Source organism: Calliphora vicina, chromosome X (assembly GCF_958450345.1).
Source record: "Calliphora vicina chromosome X, idCalVici1.1, whole genome shotgun sequence".
In the NCBI taxonomy this organism is placed as follows: Eukaryota; Metazoa; Arthropoda; class Insecta; order Diptera; family Calliphoridae; genus Calliphora; species Calliphora vicina.
This window is the reverse complement of record NC_088785.1, coordinates 2,367,937-2,390,175: the sequence shown is the minus strand read 5'-3', so window position 1 is coordinate 2,390,175 and position 22,239 is coordinate 2,367,937. Positions and strand designations below refer to the sequence as shown.

The window sequence follows — 22,239 nt, the reverse complement described above, 5'->3', positions numbered from 1 at the left end:
TGGACCGATTTCTTCGGAAAGTCGATTTCAACTAGGCTTGCCAGACGTACTGTTTTTAGTTTTAGTTTTTATACTTTTAACTGCATAACCCATAAAGAAGTACGCAAATGTACTTCTTTTTAGTATCTGTACTTCTTTTTGTACTTTTTTTTCTACCTTTTTTGTACTATCACCATAATTTTATAGAGGTAAACATGTCACTTAAACGACAAATTTGAACAACAGCAGGATGAAAATTGGGGTTTTCTATGGGTTTTTAGCGGAACGTATATGTAGCAGTTGCAATAATCAGCAAGAGATTTGTCTTTTTAAAAAACGATCAGCAGAGTTTTTATTGAATATAAGTGCTTATATAAAAGGTCGTTTCAATTTAGAAAATAATAAGTTTGAAAAACTTTAAATTTTCTATCTTAATTGAAACATTTCTTTTCATGAATTTGTGGAAATAATTACATTATTTTCAATCAAAAATATTGATTTAGATCAACTTTTTGACGAATTTACATATATCATTAAAAACATTTGCTGAAAACATTGAAAAAGAAAAATCTGCAGAAGAAAAATGGAAAGAATTCTTAAATAGTGTATCATTTCCTAATTTTGAAAAGGTTTGTTGATTCGCCTTTTCAATTCCTCATTCTAATGCAGCCAGTGAACGAATTTTTAGTTTAATGTCTAATTTTTGGAGGAAGGAACGAAATAAACTTTTAATAGAAAATTTGGAAAGCGAGTTAATAATAAAAACAATTTTTGAATACAGTTGTACTGAGTTTTTCAATTTTTTAAAAACCGAAAAAAGTAAAAATGAAATTGTACAACAAATACAAAAAAGTCAAAAATATTTATAATTTATTTAAATGTATCAGTAAATTTTAATGTCAATAATTTTCAAAAATTAAAATGTATATATGTATGTATGTACTTATATCAAAGTATACCATTAAAATTATACTTTTTAAATTAATTTTGAAGTATTAAACAATGAAAATTTGTTTTTGAGTTTTTATTCAGTTAAATTAAGAAACCAATAATACTATCATAATATACATTGTTTTTAGTCTAGTCTGAAATATATATAAATTCAATAGATTTAAAATCTCAAAAACTGATTTAAATTAAATTTTAAGTTCATTTTTTTATATTAAATAGAAATATGTAGTTATGATCTCTTTTTTTATGTTCTTCATTGTTACTGTTGTGAACTATTTTTTGTTAGTTTTTTTTATTGAATTAAATAAATTTTGAAAATAAACAATTGTACTTCTTTTTACTCAATTGTACTGCTTTTTTAACTTCGATGTATGTTTTTTTGAAAATTTCAAATCTGGCAAGCCTAATTTCAACCCACAGACGGACATGGCTATATCGACTCCGCTATCTATAACGATCCAGAATATACTATATACTTTGTGGGGTCGCAAATGAAAAATGTAGAAAATACTAACGGAATGACAAACTTATATATACCCTTGCCACTCATGGTGAAGGGTATAATAATTTTCTTTAGAAAATCTTGTCTATAACTATATTTTCTGTGGAATAGGACATGTTGTGTATAACAATATTTTCTATAGAAAATCTTGTGTATAACTATATTTTCTATTGAAAATCTTGAGTGTAACATTTTTCTCTAGGAAATAAAATAATTTTCTATAGAAAATCTTGTCTATAACTATATTTTCTGTAGAATAGGACATCTTGTGTATAACAATATTTTCTGTAGAAAATCTTGAGTATAACAATATTTTCTGTGGAAAATCTTGAGTATAACCATATTTTCTGTAGAAAATCTTGAGTATAACCATATTTTCTGTAGAAAATCTTGTGTATAACAATATTTTCTGTAGAAAATCTTGTGTATAACAATATTTTCTGTAGAAAATCTTAAGTAGGTATAACTATATTTTCTGTTGAAAATCTTGAGTGTAACATTTTTCTATAGGAAATAAAATATTTTTCTGTAGAAAATCTTGTCTATATTTTTTGGACATGTTGTGTATAACAGTATTTTCTATAGAAAATCGTATGAAAAACAGCATTTTCTTTAAAAATCTTTTCTATTATAACAGCATTTTCTATAGAAAATCTCGTATTCAACAGCACTTTGTATAGACAATTTTGTGATAACAGACGACTATTTACAACATAAAGCTACTGTAATATGAAAATATTAAAATTTTAACGGAACAAAAATATAATTTTCCATCCCTGTATATAAGATTTAAAGAAAAGAAAATCTTAAAATAGGAGAACACATATGGAACCGTAACAGCAAATCCAATATAGAATCGTTTACATAATCTGTTGAAATTTCATAAAATTTTATAGAAATTGCAAACGGAATGACAAACTTACATATATGTATGTATGTATATAGCCTTGCCACTTATGTTTAAACTTTAAAGGTATTAAAAGAATTAAACACAACAATCGAACAAAAAGCTTTTTCTGAAATGTTTGTTATTTACCAAGGTGCATTTAATAAGGTGCCATCGGCAGCACAGCTGATTATAGAAATAGTACGCACAAATGTCAAACTACATATATAAAAAATATTCGCCCGTACGCCCGTATGTCAAACTCTATATATAAAAAATAAGTGAATTTGCCTGTATTTATTTCAATTCGCCACTGCTGTCACCTTGTTAAATACGCCTTGTTATTTACTTTCATGGTTAAAAACGGCTAAACAAAATAGAATAACAATATGGGAGTCAAGGCAAATTGTTTAGACAAGTGAACTGTCAATTCACTTGTGGTTGTTGTGGCGAAAAATACAACAAACCCAAAAGCAAAAACGACAAGAAGCAACTTTGACAGTTCAATTATCTTTTAACAAAAACAAAGTACCTGTTGTTTTTGTACATGTTTTAGTTCTCGCGTCACCTTCTTTAGATCCGCCTTGATGGGAGTGGTTACGTTGCTCAATTATTTGTTGACAATAGCAACAAACAACAACAAAAATGAAATAAGCGCAAACGCAACGTGCTCAAACAACGTGGTTGTTGTTTTTGTACAATATGTGTTCTGTGCAGTGTTACCATATGTAAAGTTTTCCCTTTTTTTCAAGGTTTTTGAGACGCAAAAAGTTTTATTTAAAAAAAAAAAGTTTTTTTTGGAAAATTGATATCAATAAGTTGAACCGATAATTTCAAAATGATAGTCCTCAAATTCATTCACTAAATGGGGAGATTGATTTGAATATATTGAAAGTGTCTTCAGCACTAAATTCACATAAATTATCTCAGTTTGATTACATAGATGTACTAATTGGGTTTTGTAATTATAGTATGTACTTAAAAAAGTTTTTTTGTTGAAAAAAAAGTTTTTTTTAGAAATAAAAAGTTTTCTTCAAAAAATATATGGCAACACTGGTTCTGTGTACGCGTGAGAGCAAAGTAAATTAATAAAGTAGCGACAGTACTACAACAAATACAACATTTACAAAAACCACAAGCAATTTTGTTTTTGGTTTAAGGTCTGAGCTGTCAAAGTTGCCTGTTGTTGTTTTTGCTTTTGGGCTTGTTGTATTTTTCGCCACAACAACCACAAGTGAATTGACAGTTCAGACCAAAGTAAAAAAAATAGTCAGCTGTTCTACTGAGTCTACTTTATTAATTTACTTTGCGTGAGAGAGTTGCTCTTTTGAGAACGCATTATAAAATGCTAACAAAAGAAAAACAAAATATGCAAAGCATGCACATATAAAAATTCGTTTTGTTGCTTTTTTGTCAAAACAAAACCACATACGCAAAGCAAAAAAACCAACACACAACCAAACATACGTTTAGTTGTATAAAAAACAACAACAACGCCAAAAGAAACAAAACACAAAAAAAAAACAAATGTAATACATTGTGTTTTTTGATGAAATTTTCAGAGGTTGTCTCGTATTTTTGCTCATATCTCCAGAATTGTTGAAGATTTGGATCCCGGAGATATCTGGGGCCTTCAGAAAATTGATTTCAACAGACAGACAGACGGACATGGCTTAATCGACCCCGCTATCTATAAGGATCCAGAATATATATACTTTATAGGGTCGGAAAATTATATTGTGGAAATTACAAGCGGAATGACAAACTTATATATACCCTTCTCACGAAAGTGAAGGGTTTAAAGCTGTTTCATCGCAGTCACCTTTCTAAGTGTGCCCTGTAGAGATGAGCGATCCCGTGATTTTTGAAGAACGTCGTTCTCAGTGAACGTGATTTATAAATCACTGTTCTTTTAAACAGTGACCGTGATCACGTTTTGTCTATTTTAAGCAAAATAACAATTATGTTAAGAATAATATATTATGTATTATTTGCATTCTTAAATCTGCTCGTATGTTAACCAAAAATTAATATTTGCTGATTTAAAAACTTTTTTTTTAAAAAATAGGAAAATAACAGAATTAAACAAATGCAACACAATTTTAAGAGAATTTACTGATATGGTACTTAACATTTTATTTTATACACTGTGTTGGAGATAAATAAAATTATGCGCCTAAAAATAGGCTGTTGTTACCAGTGAATGTTGAAATATATAAAGGAACGACATTTAACAGTTTGTTGAAATACGTAAAAGAACGACATTAAACGTACCTGTTACTTTCTTGTTTTGTTACCAGCGATTTTTTAAAAACGTTGAAAGATATAAAATAACGACATTTAACAGTATGTTGAAAAATGTGAAAGAACGATATTAAAAGTACCTGTTATTACAGTTGTTCCAGTGATTTTTCTAACACGTTACCAGTGAATGTTGAAAAATATAAAAGAACAACATTTAACAGTATGTTGAAAAATATAAAAGAACGACTTAAATGTACCTGTTACTTGCAATATTCAGTAACTGTTGTTACCAGTGATTTTTAAATCACAGTGATTAAATCACAGGTATGAAAATATCGATCATCTCTAGTGCCCTGATGTGGAATGAGATGAAATGAGAATTACAAATCAAACACACGCATGCATAATTTGTATGTATTTGAGTGCGTTTGGTTTACTTTTATTTTTGTTCAAGGTGAATTTATATACCAGGTGGTGTCGATAACACAGCTGATTATTGTCTACTTTACTTGTTTAGATGTTTGAGCTGTCAAATTGTCTTGTGTTTGTTGTGGCGAATTCTACATCAAACGTAAAAATAACAAAAACAACATGGAAACTTTGACAGCTTAAACCACATAAACAAAATCAAATTACAAGTGGTTCTTGTAAATGTTGTACTTGTTGTAGAATCGACACCACCTGGTATATAAATTCGCCTTGACTTTTTTTGTTATTTTTTTTTCAATATACAATTGTGCAAGACATGTTTTGTTTATTTGGTTAGTTTTCACTGAGCTTTCATAGTGTAAATCACAGAATATCAGTGGTGTGTTAAAGCAAAACGCTATATACAACACGAATTTGGTAGACAAAGAAATGTGAACAAAACAAACAAATACATTTGTAAGACAATTTTTTCGTAATTTTTGGCACAAAATTTTTGAAAATGGAAAATTATAAAAATGTGTGTATTGTTTACGTGTAAATTTAAATGAAACAAAATTCTTGGTTGTTTTTTACATTTGCAAAAAAATGGCAATTAAAAGTGAAATATTACAAAAATAATTGATTGCATCCAACTAAATCGCAAAGAAATTTAATTATTGCGGCAGAAAAATAAGACTAAAACAAAATGAAAAGGGCAGTTACTAAAAATGAAACAAATATAGAACTATATTATTTTCTGTCTCGTGACGCCTCTGTATACTTTGTGGTGTAAATACATATGATAAATACATAATACTTGATTCAAGTACGGATTCATCAAGCCCAAAGATCTTAATTTTAGCTCTCCCTAAGTACGGCCGAGATTGAATTAATCTTAAAATGAGCTTGATTCAAGAATTCTAAACTTGTTTTAAGCACGAATTCATACTTGATATAATCCAAAAATCGGATTGATTTAACAATGTCCGAGATTGAATTAATCCCAAAATGAGCTTGTTTCAAGAATTCTGAACTATGTAGATTTAAGCACGAATTCGTACTTGATATAATCCAAAAATCGGATTGATTTAAGAATGTCCGAGATTGAATTAATCGCAAAATGAGCTTGTTTCAAGAATTCTGAACTAGATTTAAGCACGAATTCGTACTTGATATAATCCAAAAATAGGATTGTTTTAAACCCGAATTCGTACTTGATGTAAGCCAAACTAAGATTGATTTAAGAAAAACACATTATTTTTTATTTTTAATAAATTTTATTTTGTTTTTTTTTTTTTAATTTAAATTTAATACAATTTAACAATTATTACCTTGCTTAAAACTCGTTCGCCACTGTATTCATCTTCTTCAATTATCCAGTTGTCAACTTTGGATTCAACAGAAATTGTGTCGTCATCGACGCCAAACTATAGAATAAGATTAAGATTTGTTAAGTTATATTTGCAAAAATCTGTATTATTAAATTCTTACCTGAATTTTGCCCACTTAAAAGCTTCTTCCTAAATTCGATTCGAAGACCAAGAGGAGGTATTGCTTCCTTAATGTTTTCACCATTGCAAGCTGTTGTATGTTACCTGAGAAGCTAAAAATGTACAAACAAATGATATAATATGAAAATTATTTATAAATTCATAAACTATTCGATATTAAAGATCATTAATATCGTATAGTTATTTTTATATTTTTTCTAAGTGACTTGTATTTTTGCAATAAGAAACATATTTTTCATTTGTGGTACAAAAATACCATCAGTTCATGGACAAAACGCAGTTATTTATACTAACACACACAACGACGCTAACAGGAAATTGTGCACATGTAAATACATATATAGGTGGTTGTGTGCCTATAATATAGACTCTATATTATAGACACAAACATCAAGCACGAGAATTCTTAAACTAAGAACAAAATGCTTGTATTATTTGTTTACAAGTGCAAATTTTGTTGTTTGCGTCTTAAAAAACCTGTTTCTAAACGATATGCGCAACTACATATGTATGTATGTGTGTGTTAGTACAAATGAAAAAATATTTCTTATTGAAAAAATTGTACGTTCATACCACGTTGTACCGTTATTTTGTTTTTAAAGAATTTGTTGCAAATTCAACAGTCTATTTATAAAACATAATATAGTAAGCCAAAAGAAAACATGTAAAAAGAAACTTATCCAAAGTTTTCGATTGACTTGCTGTATTATGTTTTATAAATAGAATAACTGTATTATTTAAAAAGTTTCTAATTTTTAATAGGAAAATAGTTTTTTTTAATAGTTTAATATTTTGTGGAGTAGCCTATATTTTTAATGACTTTTTTTAATCGCCTTGGCATTGAATCGACAAATTTTTGGTGACGTCAGCTCCAATATTTTGCCATTCTTGTGACAGGACTTCTTTAAGTTGAGTCTTACTAATAATATGGTGCTTTCCTACACGTCCGCCCAATTTATCCCACAGATGTTCTATGGGATTCATGTCAGGTGATTGCGGAGGAGTCGGGAGAATGTATGGAACATGATCCATATGATCCATATTCGGACATCATGGGCTGTGTGTTTGGGGTCATTGTACTGTTGAAAATAGAAATGTTTCCAATCGTTAACTTTAGAGCGCATTGTAGTAAGTTTTCTTTTAAAATATTAAGGTACACTGTTTTGTCCATTGAACCGTCGATGAAAACTATGTTTCCTTCACCAGATGCAGCCATACAACCCCACAACATGACTCCTCCTCCACCATATTTGACAGTGTTTACTACATTGTTCTTTTCCAATTTAGTGTTTGTCCTTCTCCAAATCCCGGGAATTCCCGTAAAATTATTGTCGGGAATTCCCTGGATTTCCCGGACCCTAGTGGCAAGGTGTTTTCACATTTCCTACAGCCCGGTTTGACGAAATTTGGGCACAATTTACTTTTTTATCTTATAATAGGTTCTAAAGCTAGAAGACTAATAAGATTCTTAAGTTAGTTACTATAACTTTGTCAATTTTTAACCGATTTTAAAGTTTGTTTTACTCAGAAGGATTATTGTTATTTAAAAAGAAGATATAAAAAAACACTCGCAATAGTTGAAAAAGTTTAAAAAAAAAGTTAAAAATTCGATATTATTCGAAATATCTCTACATATGAGAAGCCAAGCCGCAGAACAAAAGCTACTTTTTCGCATCTTTTCAAAAATTGTTTTTTTGGTATTTTTATAATATTTGGGTTGAAATCTTCTAGAAATAATCAAGTCAGCAAAATTTTTCAAATTTTTTTACTAAGTAAATGGGTTCTACAAAATTTGTGCTTAACACTAGTATAAAACGAAAAAAAAAAATTATTTAATTTCAATGTGTAATTTGTTTATATATTAAATCAGGATTAAAAACATTTATTTAAAATATTATCGTTTAAAAAAACGCATAAAAACCATAATTTTTAATTTTGTTTTTAATAAAACGTACTTTTTTTTCTTTATTTTTTAACAAAAGGTTCTTTTTCCGATATTAAAATGGTTTTATATCAAACATTCTTAACATTTAATGTGGTTACTTATGGCAGTTAGATGTATCTATTGATAAGTAAGAAACTTGTTATCATTTCCAGGTTCATGCAGTTTTTTAAGGGGGCGAAATTAATAAAACTCAATTTCCCAAACATTTTAAATGTGCGAAAAAGTACCTTTTGTTCTGCGGCTCCTCATATTTATATTAATAGAATAGTGAAAGTACATATAGTTAGAAATAATGACTGAGTTAAGACTTAATAAATTTGCGGGTCCAAAAAAATGTACTTTTGCCTTATTCGGAAATTTGAGGGTGTATTGAAACATTTAAAACTGGGTTTGTAATACACTCTGCTAGACCTACAACTAGGGTTCCTAATTTTCCGGAATTTTTCCTTTCCGGGGTGAAAATTAGAAAATCTTTTAATTTTTTAATACTAAAGTAAATTTGTTTCGAATAAAATGTCCAGCTTTTAAAATCATATCATATATATCAAAGGATATTTTATGTATTTTCTATTGGCAATGTAGCAACCACTTAATGATTTTTTTCTCTCTCCTTTTGATCTATGATTTTTACATATGTATTATATATTTACTTACTTTTTATTATTCAGTATTATATATTTTTTATTTTGATCTCATATTTACTTAAGATTGGCTGTTAGTTAGTTAATGTTAATACATTTGAAAAATGTTTAATATATTAGATAGTTATTATCTTTATTTTTCATATTCTATTCGTTTTCCACACTTAATGTTTTTCAATTACTTTGATGTTTTCTGATAATAACATTGGTCCGTTGATTAATAGCAGTACTCAATGATTTGAAAGTAGCGCATTTAAATTGTCAAAGCATTAGACCTTCAGCTAACTCTTCTAAGTTTGATGAATTCAAATTTCTTTTAAATGGATCTCTATTGGATGTTTTTGCTATTTCTGAAACATGGCTTAAACCTCACATTTCTTATCGCTCTGTCCATGTCCAGGGCTATACATTTTGTCGTAATGATCGCCATGGTTCGAGGGGTGGCGGTGTTGGTATTTTTATTTCGAACCACATAAAATTTAGAATTGTATTTAAAACGTCTGTAGTTGGGTCTTGTGAGTCATTATTTTTGGAAATATACTTCGGTAGTTTGAAGATTCTATTTGGTGTTGTTTATCTGCCTTATGGAGATATAGATACTTTTGAGTCTTCTTTTCAACTTGTCTCTATGTATTCCATCTATTTGACAGCTCTAAGTCAACTATTTTTCGTTCCTTATGTACTAGTATGTGCTTGAGTATTATTCATAATTGTAAACCCACACACTTCGATGTTGCACACCATAGTACGTCTTAGTTGACTTTATGTTAATTAGTGATTCCTCTGCTTTGCTTTTTTAAGATCAATATCCTGCTTTGTCCCGTCACGCTGCAATTTTTGCATGTTTCAAGTTTAATATTATCCATGTAAATGAGTATATTGAATACCTGGATTATAATGGTACATACTGGGGTGGGATAATGAGCTTCTTGTCTGACTTTGACTCGGGCGATATTTATGGTTCTAGTGATGTCGACATAATATGCTCAACTATTGGCACCTTATTACAATCTCTATTATGTTTTGTTCCTAAAGATGGGAAAAGAATAAAATATAATGATGATTGTTGGATGATGTCTAACAGAGTTGTATTAGCTAAATCTCTAAGGGATTTGGCTTTTTTAGCATATAAACGTAATAAGTCTTCTGTAAACTGGAGAATATTTTGCAAACATTGCAATAGGGCGAAAAAAGCTATTCGGAACATAACTGTGTTGGCAGTTATGTTCCAAATTGTGCTTTTGATGTTGATGATTAACAATTATTTTTTAAACTTTTTAGGAGGGAATATGAGTCAAAATGTTGATTTTGGTCATCTTCAATTCTCTGGATGAATATGAAGTGTTAGTGGCTTTAAATCAAGATGTATTAACAAGGTGGCAGCGTAACTACAACAATTACAACAATACAAGAACAATAGTCATTTTTGTTTGTGTAAAACCGTGTAAACTGTCAAAAAAAATTCACAAAAACGCACTTTTATAAATGAAAAAGTTTTTTTTAACACTTTTAAATATTTTATGCACATAAAGCGGTGACAAATACTAACTTTTTTAAATATAAAATAATCTTTTTAATCTTATTACAAATTTTAAAATGTTTGTAAACAAGTTTTTGACATTTCACAAGGCAAAACATGAGTAGAGCAAAAAATAGTCAGCTGGCGTTACGCTGCCACCTGGTTAAATATGCCTTGCTTTAAATAAGGTACATTCCAATTCTGTTGGTACTGATGGCGTTTCTATTAAATTTATTAAAATGATATTTCCATATGTGTCTGCTGTATTCCTTCATTTGTTTAATTCTATTTTTACCACATCTAAGTTTCCTGTTGGTTGGAAGACTGCTAGTGTTGTTCCTACCTTAATGGTGTCGAGTCTGGTACATTACATCTTCATTCTGGTGTTCCTCAAAGCTCTGTTTTGGGACCTATCTTATTTAATATCTATGTCAATGATTTACCGAGTCTAATTAATAGTTCTGTATGTAATACATTTATATATGTAATACATTTATATATTTCTTAACTATTAATGCTTTAAAAACAAAAGCGATGTACTAGCAACATGTACTAGGTCATTCGCCAAGTTATTTTTGAGTGTACCAGTGTTATTGATTGAAATTGAAGACGACTATGACTGAAAGAAATGTATAAATATTTCGTTTTTTCTCATTTGCAGATTCCAAGACATGACAGTGGATCAACTTAGAGAAATTCTACAAAAAGCTGGTGGTTTAGTACTGCTTTTACCGAAAGATGTTGCATCTATGAGCAGAGAAGATAAAGAGGTTAGTAATAGTGAAATAAGCATTGATAACATTTGTATTTGTATTATTTAAATTTAATTACATTTTAAATTTAAATCATCGATGTTATGTTAAATTAAATCGTAATTTTTTTATTTGTAAAAATCATTTTAGGTTGCACAAGTCATATATGCTTACGGCACTCCACACAAGGCCATTGTTCAAAATTATTTCAAAATGTTAGTCTCAGTCTGTCGACATATTGTATACAGTATGTCTTAAATGCTTGTGGATTAGCGCATTAAAACGTACTCTAAACATGTCACTTTTGCCCAGCATGTTTTGGTGTTGTATTATACATGCCGTTTGAAAATGGCATTTTTTAATGATATTAACAATAAAATATAGTTGTCAATTACAGTTGTACATTTTCTACTAAACTTAATATTTACAATTGAGATCTTATCTTAAAATATAGATATTACTGGTTATAGATTTGAACTAGAGAAGTTTAAGATATTATTTACATGGTTAAAAAACGTTTATATGAAAAGATATATACTTAATTCAAATAATCGCATATAGTATGACTATCATTTACAATAGTCTAATATAATTTTCGTTTTGAAAAATTATAGTTAGTTTTTAAATTGTCATTACATTATAGATGGGAAGAACATCTATAATATTGGTAAATTTTTTTGTAGTCTGTTTCATCATGTGATAAAGATAATCTACATTCATTGTTTAAACCTAGCTTAAACTAAAAATTGTGTTTCTCACTTATTGTTTATTTAGTTTTTTACGCTAAAACAATAAACACATTTTGTCTATTTGTTGAAAAAAAGGAAATTTAGTTTTTTTACTATTTCGAAAGGCGAAGGTAAATTTTTTGGGACAATTTAACTATCAGGTGGGCCAGATGCCAGACGGGCTTGATTTGAGAAAAAATTTCAATTAATTTGCCAAGTCAAAAACATTGGGGGATTTTGTTTATTTTTAAAAAATATATTTATTTAACTGTTGACAATAAAAAATATTTTTCTTTTGAAAATGAAAATACAGTGACTCACAGCTTATTTGATGCAGGTAAAATTATTTTAGAAAACCGAAAATTATTCAATGTTCATTCTATTTATCAAACAAATTTTATATAAAATGTAATGATATATGTCCTGTCATAATGCAGAGGAAGAAAAAGAAACAAATATCAATCTAATTGAAGAAATATTAATGAAAAAAAGAATTTTCTCGTTGAAATAAGCTCACAGCTTAAATGATGCAGTGTATTTTATACTTTCTCTGATAATGAAATAACGGTGCAGTGCATTTTTTCTTGTTTAGGCGCTAAGCTAAGGTAATTTTTAAAGAATTTTTATAAAAATAAGTTGAAAAGATATTACATTTTAAAATGGGTTTAATATAATTATAAAACGTGTTGAACAAAAGTTTTTAAACGAATGAAAAATATTTGATTAGAAAAATTATTATACAAGAAATATTTTTCAATGCAAACTAACGCTTTCATCTTTCCAAAAACCAAGCTCTTGCAACAATCTTCTTAAATACACTGCTTCTTTTGATGCATTAGATATTGACATGTATTCGTCTTCTGTACTGCTAAGTGCTGTTGTAGATTGCTTTTTTGATTCCCACGAAACAACATTTTTACCAAGGTAAAATACAAATCCGGAATACGATTTCCTATCTACAGAACATCCACCCCAATCTGCATCTGCGTAGCCTTCAAGAATTTTGCTACCACCAGAAAAATTTAGTTTAAAATTTTTCGTACCTTTTAAATAACGTAGTATACTCTTAGCAGCTACCCAATGTTCTAAATGTGGTTCTGAATTTCTTTGTGCTAATTTGGAAACAGAGTGTATAATATCTGGTCTTGTTGTCAAAGCTAAATACAGCAAAGCTCCAATCAGCGATGGAACTTATTTGAAAACCAGGGGTCAATGGTATAGATGAAGGTTTGGAATTTTCCATGCCATATTCTTGTAATAATTCATTGATGTAAACTTAATGACTTAACTTAATGTCTCCATCACGTTGTACTTCCATCCCCAAGAAATGTTCTAGTAATCCTTTGTCAGTTATTTCGAATTCACAATCAATTTGCGATTTAATTTTCAAAATTTCATTTTTATCTTTGCAACCGATAATGATGTCATCAACAGCTATAATAATTAAATTATTGTTGCGAATCATTTTATACAAACACGGTTCATTCTTGCACCTTTCAAATCCAATTTTACAGAGAACATCATTTAGTTTCAAATTCCATTCTCTTCCAGCTTGTTTTAGACCATAGAGTGATTTGTGGAGTCGTAAAACTTTCTTCGGATGTAACTCATCTATAAATCCTTCAGGTTGTTGCATATAGATTTCATCATGAAGTTCGCCATTTAAATATGCTGTTACTACATCCAGTTGATGCAAATACATTTTATGTTCTACTGCTAAAGCCAATAACATTCGTATTGTTGCATACCGAACTACAGGCGAAAATGTTTCTTGATAATCAATGCCATACCTTTGACTACAACCTTTTGCTACGAGTCGGGCTTTGTGGCGTATTACTTCTCCTTTTTGATTTTTCTTCAAAGCATAAACCCACTTACATTTAATTGCTTTATATCCACTTGGAAGTTCTGCTAATGACCATGTACCTTTTTCTCGTAAAGATTTCATTTCTTTTAACATCGACTCTTGCCACTTATCACAATTTTTACTAGATAATGCTTCTTTAAATGTTTTAGGAACTTGATTCTCCACCACATTATTTAGTAAATTTAAAATTTTTCTTGGACGTCCAGGTTTACCAGTTCGCAAAATTTTTGGTCTGCCAGGGTCACGGGTAGCATTTCTACTATCATCAGGGATATCTTCTACAGGCGATGTAAAACCATTAAACTCATCCATATTATAAAATTCTTCTGAGTATGTGTCTTCATTTTCATCTTCAGAAATAATGTCTGTTACATTTTCTTCTGTTATAGTTGTGTCAACTTGATTTTCATGTTCAATTATTTCTTTTGTATCTAAAAAATCATTAAACGAAATAAACTCCTTGCTTGAAGTATTTTCTTCTTTTCCATGTCAAATAATACATCTCGACGTTCGATTACCTTATTTGTTTCCTTATTGTATAATATATAAGCTTTGGAAACAAGTGAATATCCAACCATTATTAACAATGAACCCTTTTTATCAAACTTGCCTTTTCTTTGTTTATTTAATGTCACAGCAGTTGAACCAAAGACCTTTAGATGTTTTAAATTAGGTTTTCGACCTGTCCAGACTTCATGAGGGGTTTTGTTGTCTAATCTTTTAGATGGACATCTATTTCGCAAATAAGCTGCAGTTGCTACAGCTTCAGCCCACAATGTTTGATCGAGTTCAGAATCTACCAGTAAACATCGTGCGATTTCTACAAGTGTTCGGTTATATCTTTCCGCGACTCCATTTTGCTGAGGCGTGTATGGGACTGTTAGTTGACGTTGAATGCCGCATTCTTCTAAATATTGATTAAATTTCTTATTGATATTCTCTCCACCATTATCACTTCGTATTGCCTTTATTTGATGTCCAGTTTGGGGTTCTACCATACTTTTGAATATTTTAAATTTGTCAAACACTTCACTTTTTCGGTTTAAAAAATATATCCATATTCGCCTTGATTTGTCATCTATAAACGACAAAAAATATTTCGATCCCCCTAAGGATTCCACATTTATTAGACCACACAAGTCTGTATGAATTAAATCTAGGGAATGATGTTGCGTGGATTTTACTGACCATACAAGTTTTACACTGATCATGATTTTCATTATTCAAATTTAAGCCATTCACCATTTCTTTACTACACAACTCTTTTAAACTTTGATAGTTAAGAATCTTAACTTAAGATGACCAAATCGTTTGTGCCACATTTCATTATTGGTATCCATCACATTCAATTGTTCTTTAGATTCATCAGTGTTGAACGCAAATAGATTATTTTCATTTTTAGAATGTATAAGTAAATTATTATTTTTATCCATAAGAAAAGCTCCATTGCTATTAAATTTTATTGTTCCGCCATACTGTACATGAGGGTATATATAAGTTTGTCATTCCGTGTGTAACATTGAGAAATATTCATCTGAGACCCAAAAAAGTATATATATTATTGATCCTTATGAAATTCTAAGTCGATTGAGCCATGTCCGTCTGTCTGTCTGTGTAAAACACGCTCACGTCCAAAATAGGCAAACAAAATTGGTAGACTTGCAAAAAAAAATGTTTACTGTTCTCCTAAGCAGTTTGGTATTGAAAATCAGCAAAATCGGTTCAGCGGAAAAAGAGTTATGAACCAAAATGTGAGACAACCTAAAAAAAAAACAATATTAAAATTGTTTTCCTTATTTGTGCAAATATATTGAAGATAATACCATAAAATTGCACACACGTTATTTTTATGTTAAAGGGACTAACTCTGGCGAAAATTATAAGAATCGGTCCATGATTTCTCGTAGCCCCCATACAAATTTCTTCCCGAAATATGGTTATTAGGTCTGTAAATGCCTACAAAATTGCAGTATCCACACAAAATTCAGGAGAAATAAGTTTCGTGCTTAAAAAAATTACAACCCCAATTTTTTTGTGGATCGGCCCATATTTGACCGTAGCCCCCATATAAAGTTCATTTCCGAAAATCACTTAAATTAGCATAAATGTCTTATCAATATCGCTATTAAGTTGAAATTCATCACCATATATACCAAAATCGCCGTACCTAATTCTATGAAGATCGGCCGATAATTGGTTATAGCTCCCATATAAGGACCACTTCCGAAAAACACAATAACCTACATAAATATCAAAAAAATATCAATATCAAAACAAAATTTTACATAGATCCATAATTTATACTTAGAAATCATACTACAGGATTTTGTGAATATCGGTCCATATTTGACCATAGCTCCCATATAAGGTCCACTTCCGAAAATCAGTTAAGTACTCATAAATCTCTTATAAATATCTTTATCATGCTGAAATTCGACAAAAATAATACTCATATACATAGAAATCACTGTACTAAATTTTACGCAGATTGGCCGATAATTGGTCATAGCTCCCCTATAAGGGGAGATTTTTTAAATATTAGTCCATAATTCGGCATAGCTCCCATATAAGGTCCACTCTTGTTAATAGCGTCATTTATATGAAATTCTACAAAAATAGCCCTTAAATACATAGGACCATAATAGGTCATAGCATTAATATATTAAACCAAAATAGTACACAGATCAGTAATTTGTATTCAAAAATCATAATACTGAATATTGGTCCATAATTGGCCACAGCTCTCATATAAATACATAAAAATCACGTTAAAATATTTTATGACAATAGAACGATAATAGGTCATAGCTCCCACATAAGTCCCACAACAAAATATATTGAAATTTGTCTAAATATATTTGTATACCCTTTTTTATACTCTGTTTCTTCACTTGATATTAAAAGGGAAAAATGTTGATCCAAACGTATTAAATAATTATTAAGTATATAAATTGTTAAAATTCATACGTTCAAACAGGAATTTTAGTTATAAATTGCTGAATTAGAAACAATTGTTTGTACATTTGAAATAAAATATCTTCTGCGTAAACTAGTCTTTCTGACAATTGTTATATTATTTCAGTTGTTATACCATCATATTTAGGTGGAGGGTATTTAAGATTCGGCACGGCCGAATATAGTACTCTTACTTGTTTGCTCTACATTTGTTAGCATAATGACCTTTCTTTCGGTTGGCACCGAAGGCTTGTTGAGTAGTTGATCCTTCAAGTTCTTGATTATTTCTGCGTTCAGACTCTTCTAACAATTTAAGTTTGATTATCGACAAAGATGGTAATACATCTCTTGTTTCTATAATCATTACAAAATTTTCATAATCCTTTGGAAGACTTGAAAGTAGTATTATAACCAGCAACTCATCTTGTAATTGAATACCTACTTTATTTAATTTTTCAACAATATCGAAAAATGTATTCAAATACTCCACCATGTTGTTGCTTTCCTTCATGTTTAGACTTAAAAGTCTTTTGTATAAACTGACCTTTTGTATAGGACCATTAGGTTTATAAATCTCCTTAAGTTTCAACCAGGCTTCATTAGACGTTGTACAATTTTTGATGTAGTTTATTTGAGAAGTTTTAATATTCAACATTATTGTAGCTAATGCTTTCTCATCGGCGGTATCCCATTCTAATTTTTGGCCGGCATCCCATGTTGCAATTTTCTTTTCATCTCCATTTACATACCTCCAATAACCGCTATGAATTAGTACGCTCTTTATATGAACACTCCAGGTTTCAAAATTCTTTTCATCCAATTTCTCAATTTTATAAAGCGATTAAGATGCCATCTTGTGATATGTATGTAGATTCGTTTTTCAAAAATTGATCTTGATTGGTTTTTGTTCACAACACCTTTTTACTTTTTTATTCATTGCTCAAACGTTCTGGTCCCATAACCTATTGGAATATCTTGAATATTCGAGATTAAATATTTTAAGACAAAAAATATTTTTCAATGCAAACTAAAATATTCATGTTATATAAAGTGTTTTTATAATAAGGATTATTTCCAACAATTTCGTTATCAGAGAAAGTATAAAATACACTGCATCATTAAAGCTGTGAGCTTATTTTAACGAGAAAATTCTTTTTTGCATTAATATTTCTTCAATTAGATTGGTATTTGTTATTTTCTAAAATAATTTTACCTGCATCAAATAAGCTGTGAGTCACTGTTATTAAAAAAATATCAAAAATGTGATTTTTTTTTTGTTTGGCTATACTATCCATACTTGGTTCGGGGTTATCGGAACCGACCATTCGATTTGAGAATTGTTGTCCTAAAGATGAATTTAACATACACATTTTTCAAATATTTTTTCATTTAAATATTTTGCTTAGAGTTAGCTTTTCGAAAAGTATAAATTCCTTATATAATTTTGATGAAAATTGTAAAAATTTTCATCAGTATTTTACCGATTTCGATCTGGCAAGTCTAGGTGGGAAATTCTAATTTTTTACAGAAGAACGAACAAAGTAATATTCGTAAGCAAAATATCATGAGGAATTCAGCTGCTTTTTAACAATCAATTTTATTTATAATATTTATTTAATTTATATCATAATTATTTAATTTATTTTATACTTAAATTTTTTAATGTAAACTATTTTTTTAAGTAGAAATTTATAACCGGTTATGGTTAAATAATAATATAATTAAATTTAAAAAATATACATAAACAATCCGAGTAAAATAAACAATTTAGCACAGCATTTGTTTTTTGATTTGCTATACATATTAACATGTATATAATTTTTAATATCCATTTTATATACTTTAATTTCACTTTTAATTTTACAAAGTTAAAATTTACAAAAAAAAAAATTGTGTATAATTGCTTTTTTTATAAAATTTAAAGTATTGCCATATATGACTGAAAAGTATGGAAATTAGGGTTTGGGGATTCCCGGAAAATTTTTTTCCCGGTAAACGGTAATGAAAAATTTCATTTCCAGGGAATTTTTTTCAACTAGAAAAATAAGTAAAAATGACTCATCTTTCGAGTCAAATCTCTTATAGTTTGGAAACAAGAAAAAATCACTCGGTGTTAAATCCAGAGAATAGGGCGGAAGAGGGAGCAATTCGGTGCCTCATACATGGATTTTTGCCATGGAAACTGCACATATGTATGTGTACCCTTTTGTGCACTCGATTGTGAGCATACGGTTCAGCCATCTTGCGGAAAGCTTTCTCATAAACATGTGATCATTCAAAATAGAAACCAATAAGCCATGTGAGATGTGTATGGCTTCCACTATCTCTCACACTTTCAATCTCCAAACCATATCGTGATTTTTTTTTATTGTTTCAGGTGTAGAGACGTCAACTGGTCGTCCAGAACGTTCGGCATAGTAAACTACTTTTTACCATTGAAATTGATGGTGCAGATTTCTCATAATATTTATCAAGCTTAGTCTTTATTTAATTGACGGTTTTTTTCCGCAAAAAATGCTTAATGAGCAGACGAAATTCACTTTTTTCCAAATTCTCCTCAAATCACGAGGTAGACTGCTATCAATGGCTGTCAAATACAAACTAAATTACGCAGATTGTTAAAATTTTGACAGAAGTCAACTGACCGGTTAACCGGTTTTTTAGAATGTCAAAATCACCGATTTTTTTTATAAAAATACAACTTTTCGGTTAAACCGGAAACCGGGTCTTTGAATTTGACGGCTTTTTGGATACTTTAATTGTAACTAATTAATTTATAAAGGTTTCCATAAAGAGATTAATATTAACAAGTTTGATGAGAGCCGATTTTTTTAATAAAATTTCTTTTTTATTTCTTTTTAGCATCTTAGCCTTTTAGAACAAACTACCATGGAACAATCAATAACTATCCCTGTGTACTTTTCGGCGTACAATTCAGAATTAGAAGATATTATAGCCGATATTACGCGTACTGCTTCTAAAAAGCAAGCAGAACAATCTAGTTCGTCTAAAACTCAAACAAAGCAACGTCAATCTGCTTTAAATGAAGTATTTAATTTCATATCAGCCAATGGATATCAAATAATTGTGTCTGGGGCCAGTCATGCAAATAACAAAAATAGTAAAATTCCTATTATTCAAGGTGACTTAGCACCAACAAAGGTCATCAAATTTGCCGATGGTGTGGCGGATCCAAATAATAAATTGCCGATGATAATTGTTGCTGCCCATCTAAATACTTTTGGCATGTACAATGATTATCCATTAAATGCCGATGCAGCTGTTCTACTGACACTAGCCGACATGTTTAGCAAATTACACAACACATCAAATGCAGCTCTCAAATATCGCATTGTATTTTTGTTGACGGAATCTGGCCCATTGTTAAATTACCAAGGTGTTAAAAAATGGCTTGATGAAAATGTTCAATTACAGGTATGTACTCTGCTCTCAAACAGCAGTAAAATTATGTACTTATTTTATTATATATTAATTAAATTTAGTACGGTTAATTGTAAAGCAAAATAATCTAAATGTAAAATTAATGGGTCGATTATGGATGGCGTTGCCATAGGGCGTTGCGTTGTCATAGGGCAACCACAAATTTCTGGTTGCCAATTTGGCAACAGATATGATAGCTGCCAGTTGACATCTGTAATACCATTTAAGCAACTGACAACGCAACTGAAGTTTGGTTGCCTTCCATAATCGACCCATAAAAGTATTTCTATTACGAGATATTTTATTTTGGGTTAATTGGAATTGAAACATTGTTGAACCTTATAGATAACTAGTATACACATTAGAGTGGGTCGATTTGTAAAGCCGACATTTTTAGATATTGTGCCATTTGATAGCTTTTGGCATGAGGAAAAAAATTTCCACTACGAAAAAGTAAAAAAAAAAATACTTTTATTTTAAAGTATTTTTTAGTAGGTATGAAAAAAGCCGGCTGATTTATTTTTTTTTTAAATATTTACGGTTATATTTAAAAAAATCAACAGAATTTTTTTATTACCTATTAAATATTTAAGTTAATATTTAAAAAAAATTAAATCACGCGATTTTTGTATTACCTACTAAAAAACTTTAAAAATAAATCTTGATAAAAAGCCATTTTTTGTCGTAGTAGCAAATTTTTTTCCTCATGCCAAAAGCTATCGAAAAATCGATGTCACAATATCGATTGCTAAATCGACCCACCCTAATATTCACAGCAAAATGTCGACAATGAAGTACTGCCACGCTACTGGTTGTAGCAGATAACACCTCATATAATTAACTTGATATACGGTCCCATAATGGTTTTTTATAGAAAATAACCACTTTGGTTTTTTCATATTTTAATTAGAAAAGAAGATCTCTTTTTTATTATAAACTAGCTGAGCGCCCGGCTTCGCTGGATTGCTATTTACTAACGTTATTTCTTCAAGTTTCTCAAAAAAATGTATCTTATTAAGAAAAATGAGAAGTGGAAATGAAGAACTTTCATTTGATAAATTCTGATAGGAACCCTCAATTTTTATATCCACTTTTTCATTCCGCAATATTTGAAAGATCATTCCAGGTAAGATTATCAAGAATATGGAATACACTACCTAGGGATCTAAGATGTTTCTCATTTTCGCCTTATGGCTTTCGAAGGAAACTAATGAATTATGTAGTTACACAAGATTTATAATTTTTCCTTCTTCTCTTTAACTATTCCTCAAATTTTAAAAGATATACACTTTCATGCATTATTGATTTATATTAATGATTTAAAAAAAAGGTCTGATAACTATATTTTTTATTAAATAATATATACATTTTTATTTATTTATAGAAAAAAATGTTAATAATTTTGTAATTAATTGTTTTTAACTATTTTTATGTATACTATTTTTTTAAAAAAAGAAGGTAATTAAAAATAAAATTACCAAATTTTTAATTTTTTTTTACACAAAAATTTAAAATTTTATATATTAGAATCGAATACAAAAAATCAGCCAAATTGCTTCAGCCATTCTCACGTGATGCCATTAGATACATTTCATGTCAAGTGAACCAACTTTTGAAATCAATGTCTTCCGATCGGGATGAAATTTGCACCAATAGTGGGATGCGAGATAGCTCTTTCTTCAATATTTCGAAAAAAATATTTAAAAAAATAAGAAATTTAATAATTTTTTCCGAAATCAAAAACTTTTTTGACTTTTTTTTAAATGGGCCCTTTTTTCTTGAAATAAAGCTCAGATATTTTCCTTGAAGACCTACTTGGTCGCTTAGTGGGATGCGAGTGGGATATGTATCAAAATAAATATTTTGTAAAAACATACAATTTTTTACTTTTTTCTGCTATTTTCTGAAGA

General features: G+C 29.4%; 1 protein-coding gene across 1 annotated transcript in view; it reads left to right on the top strand.

The window, feature by feature from the left end:
- LOC135962756 (BOS complex subunit NCLN) overlaps positions 1-22,239 on the top strand; it is a 44,540-nt gene that overhangs the window by 16,290 nt on the left and 6,011 nt on the right. Inside the window, exons 3-4 of the mRNA XM_065514637.1 lie at positions 11,248-11,356; positions 19,751-20,323. Of these exons, the coding sequence (XP_065370709.1) occupies positions 11,248-11,356; positions 19,751-20,323 (682 nt within the window). The remainder of the gene's footprint in view (positions 1-11,247; positions 11,357-19,750; positions 20,324-22,239) is intronic.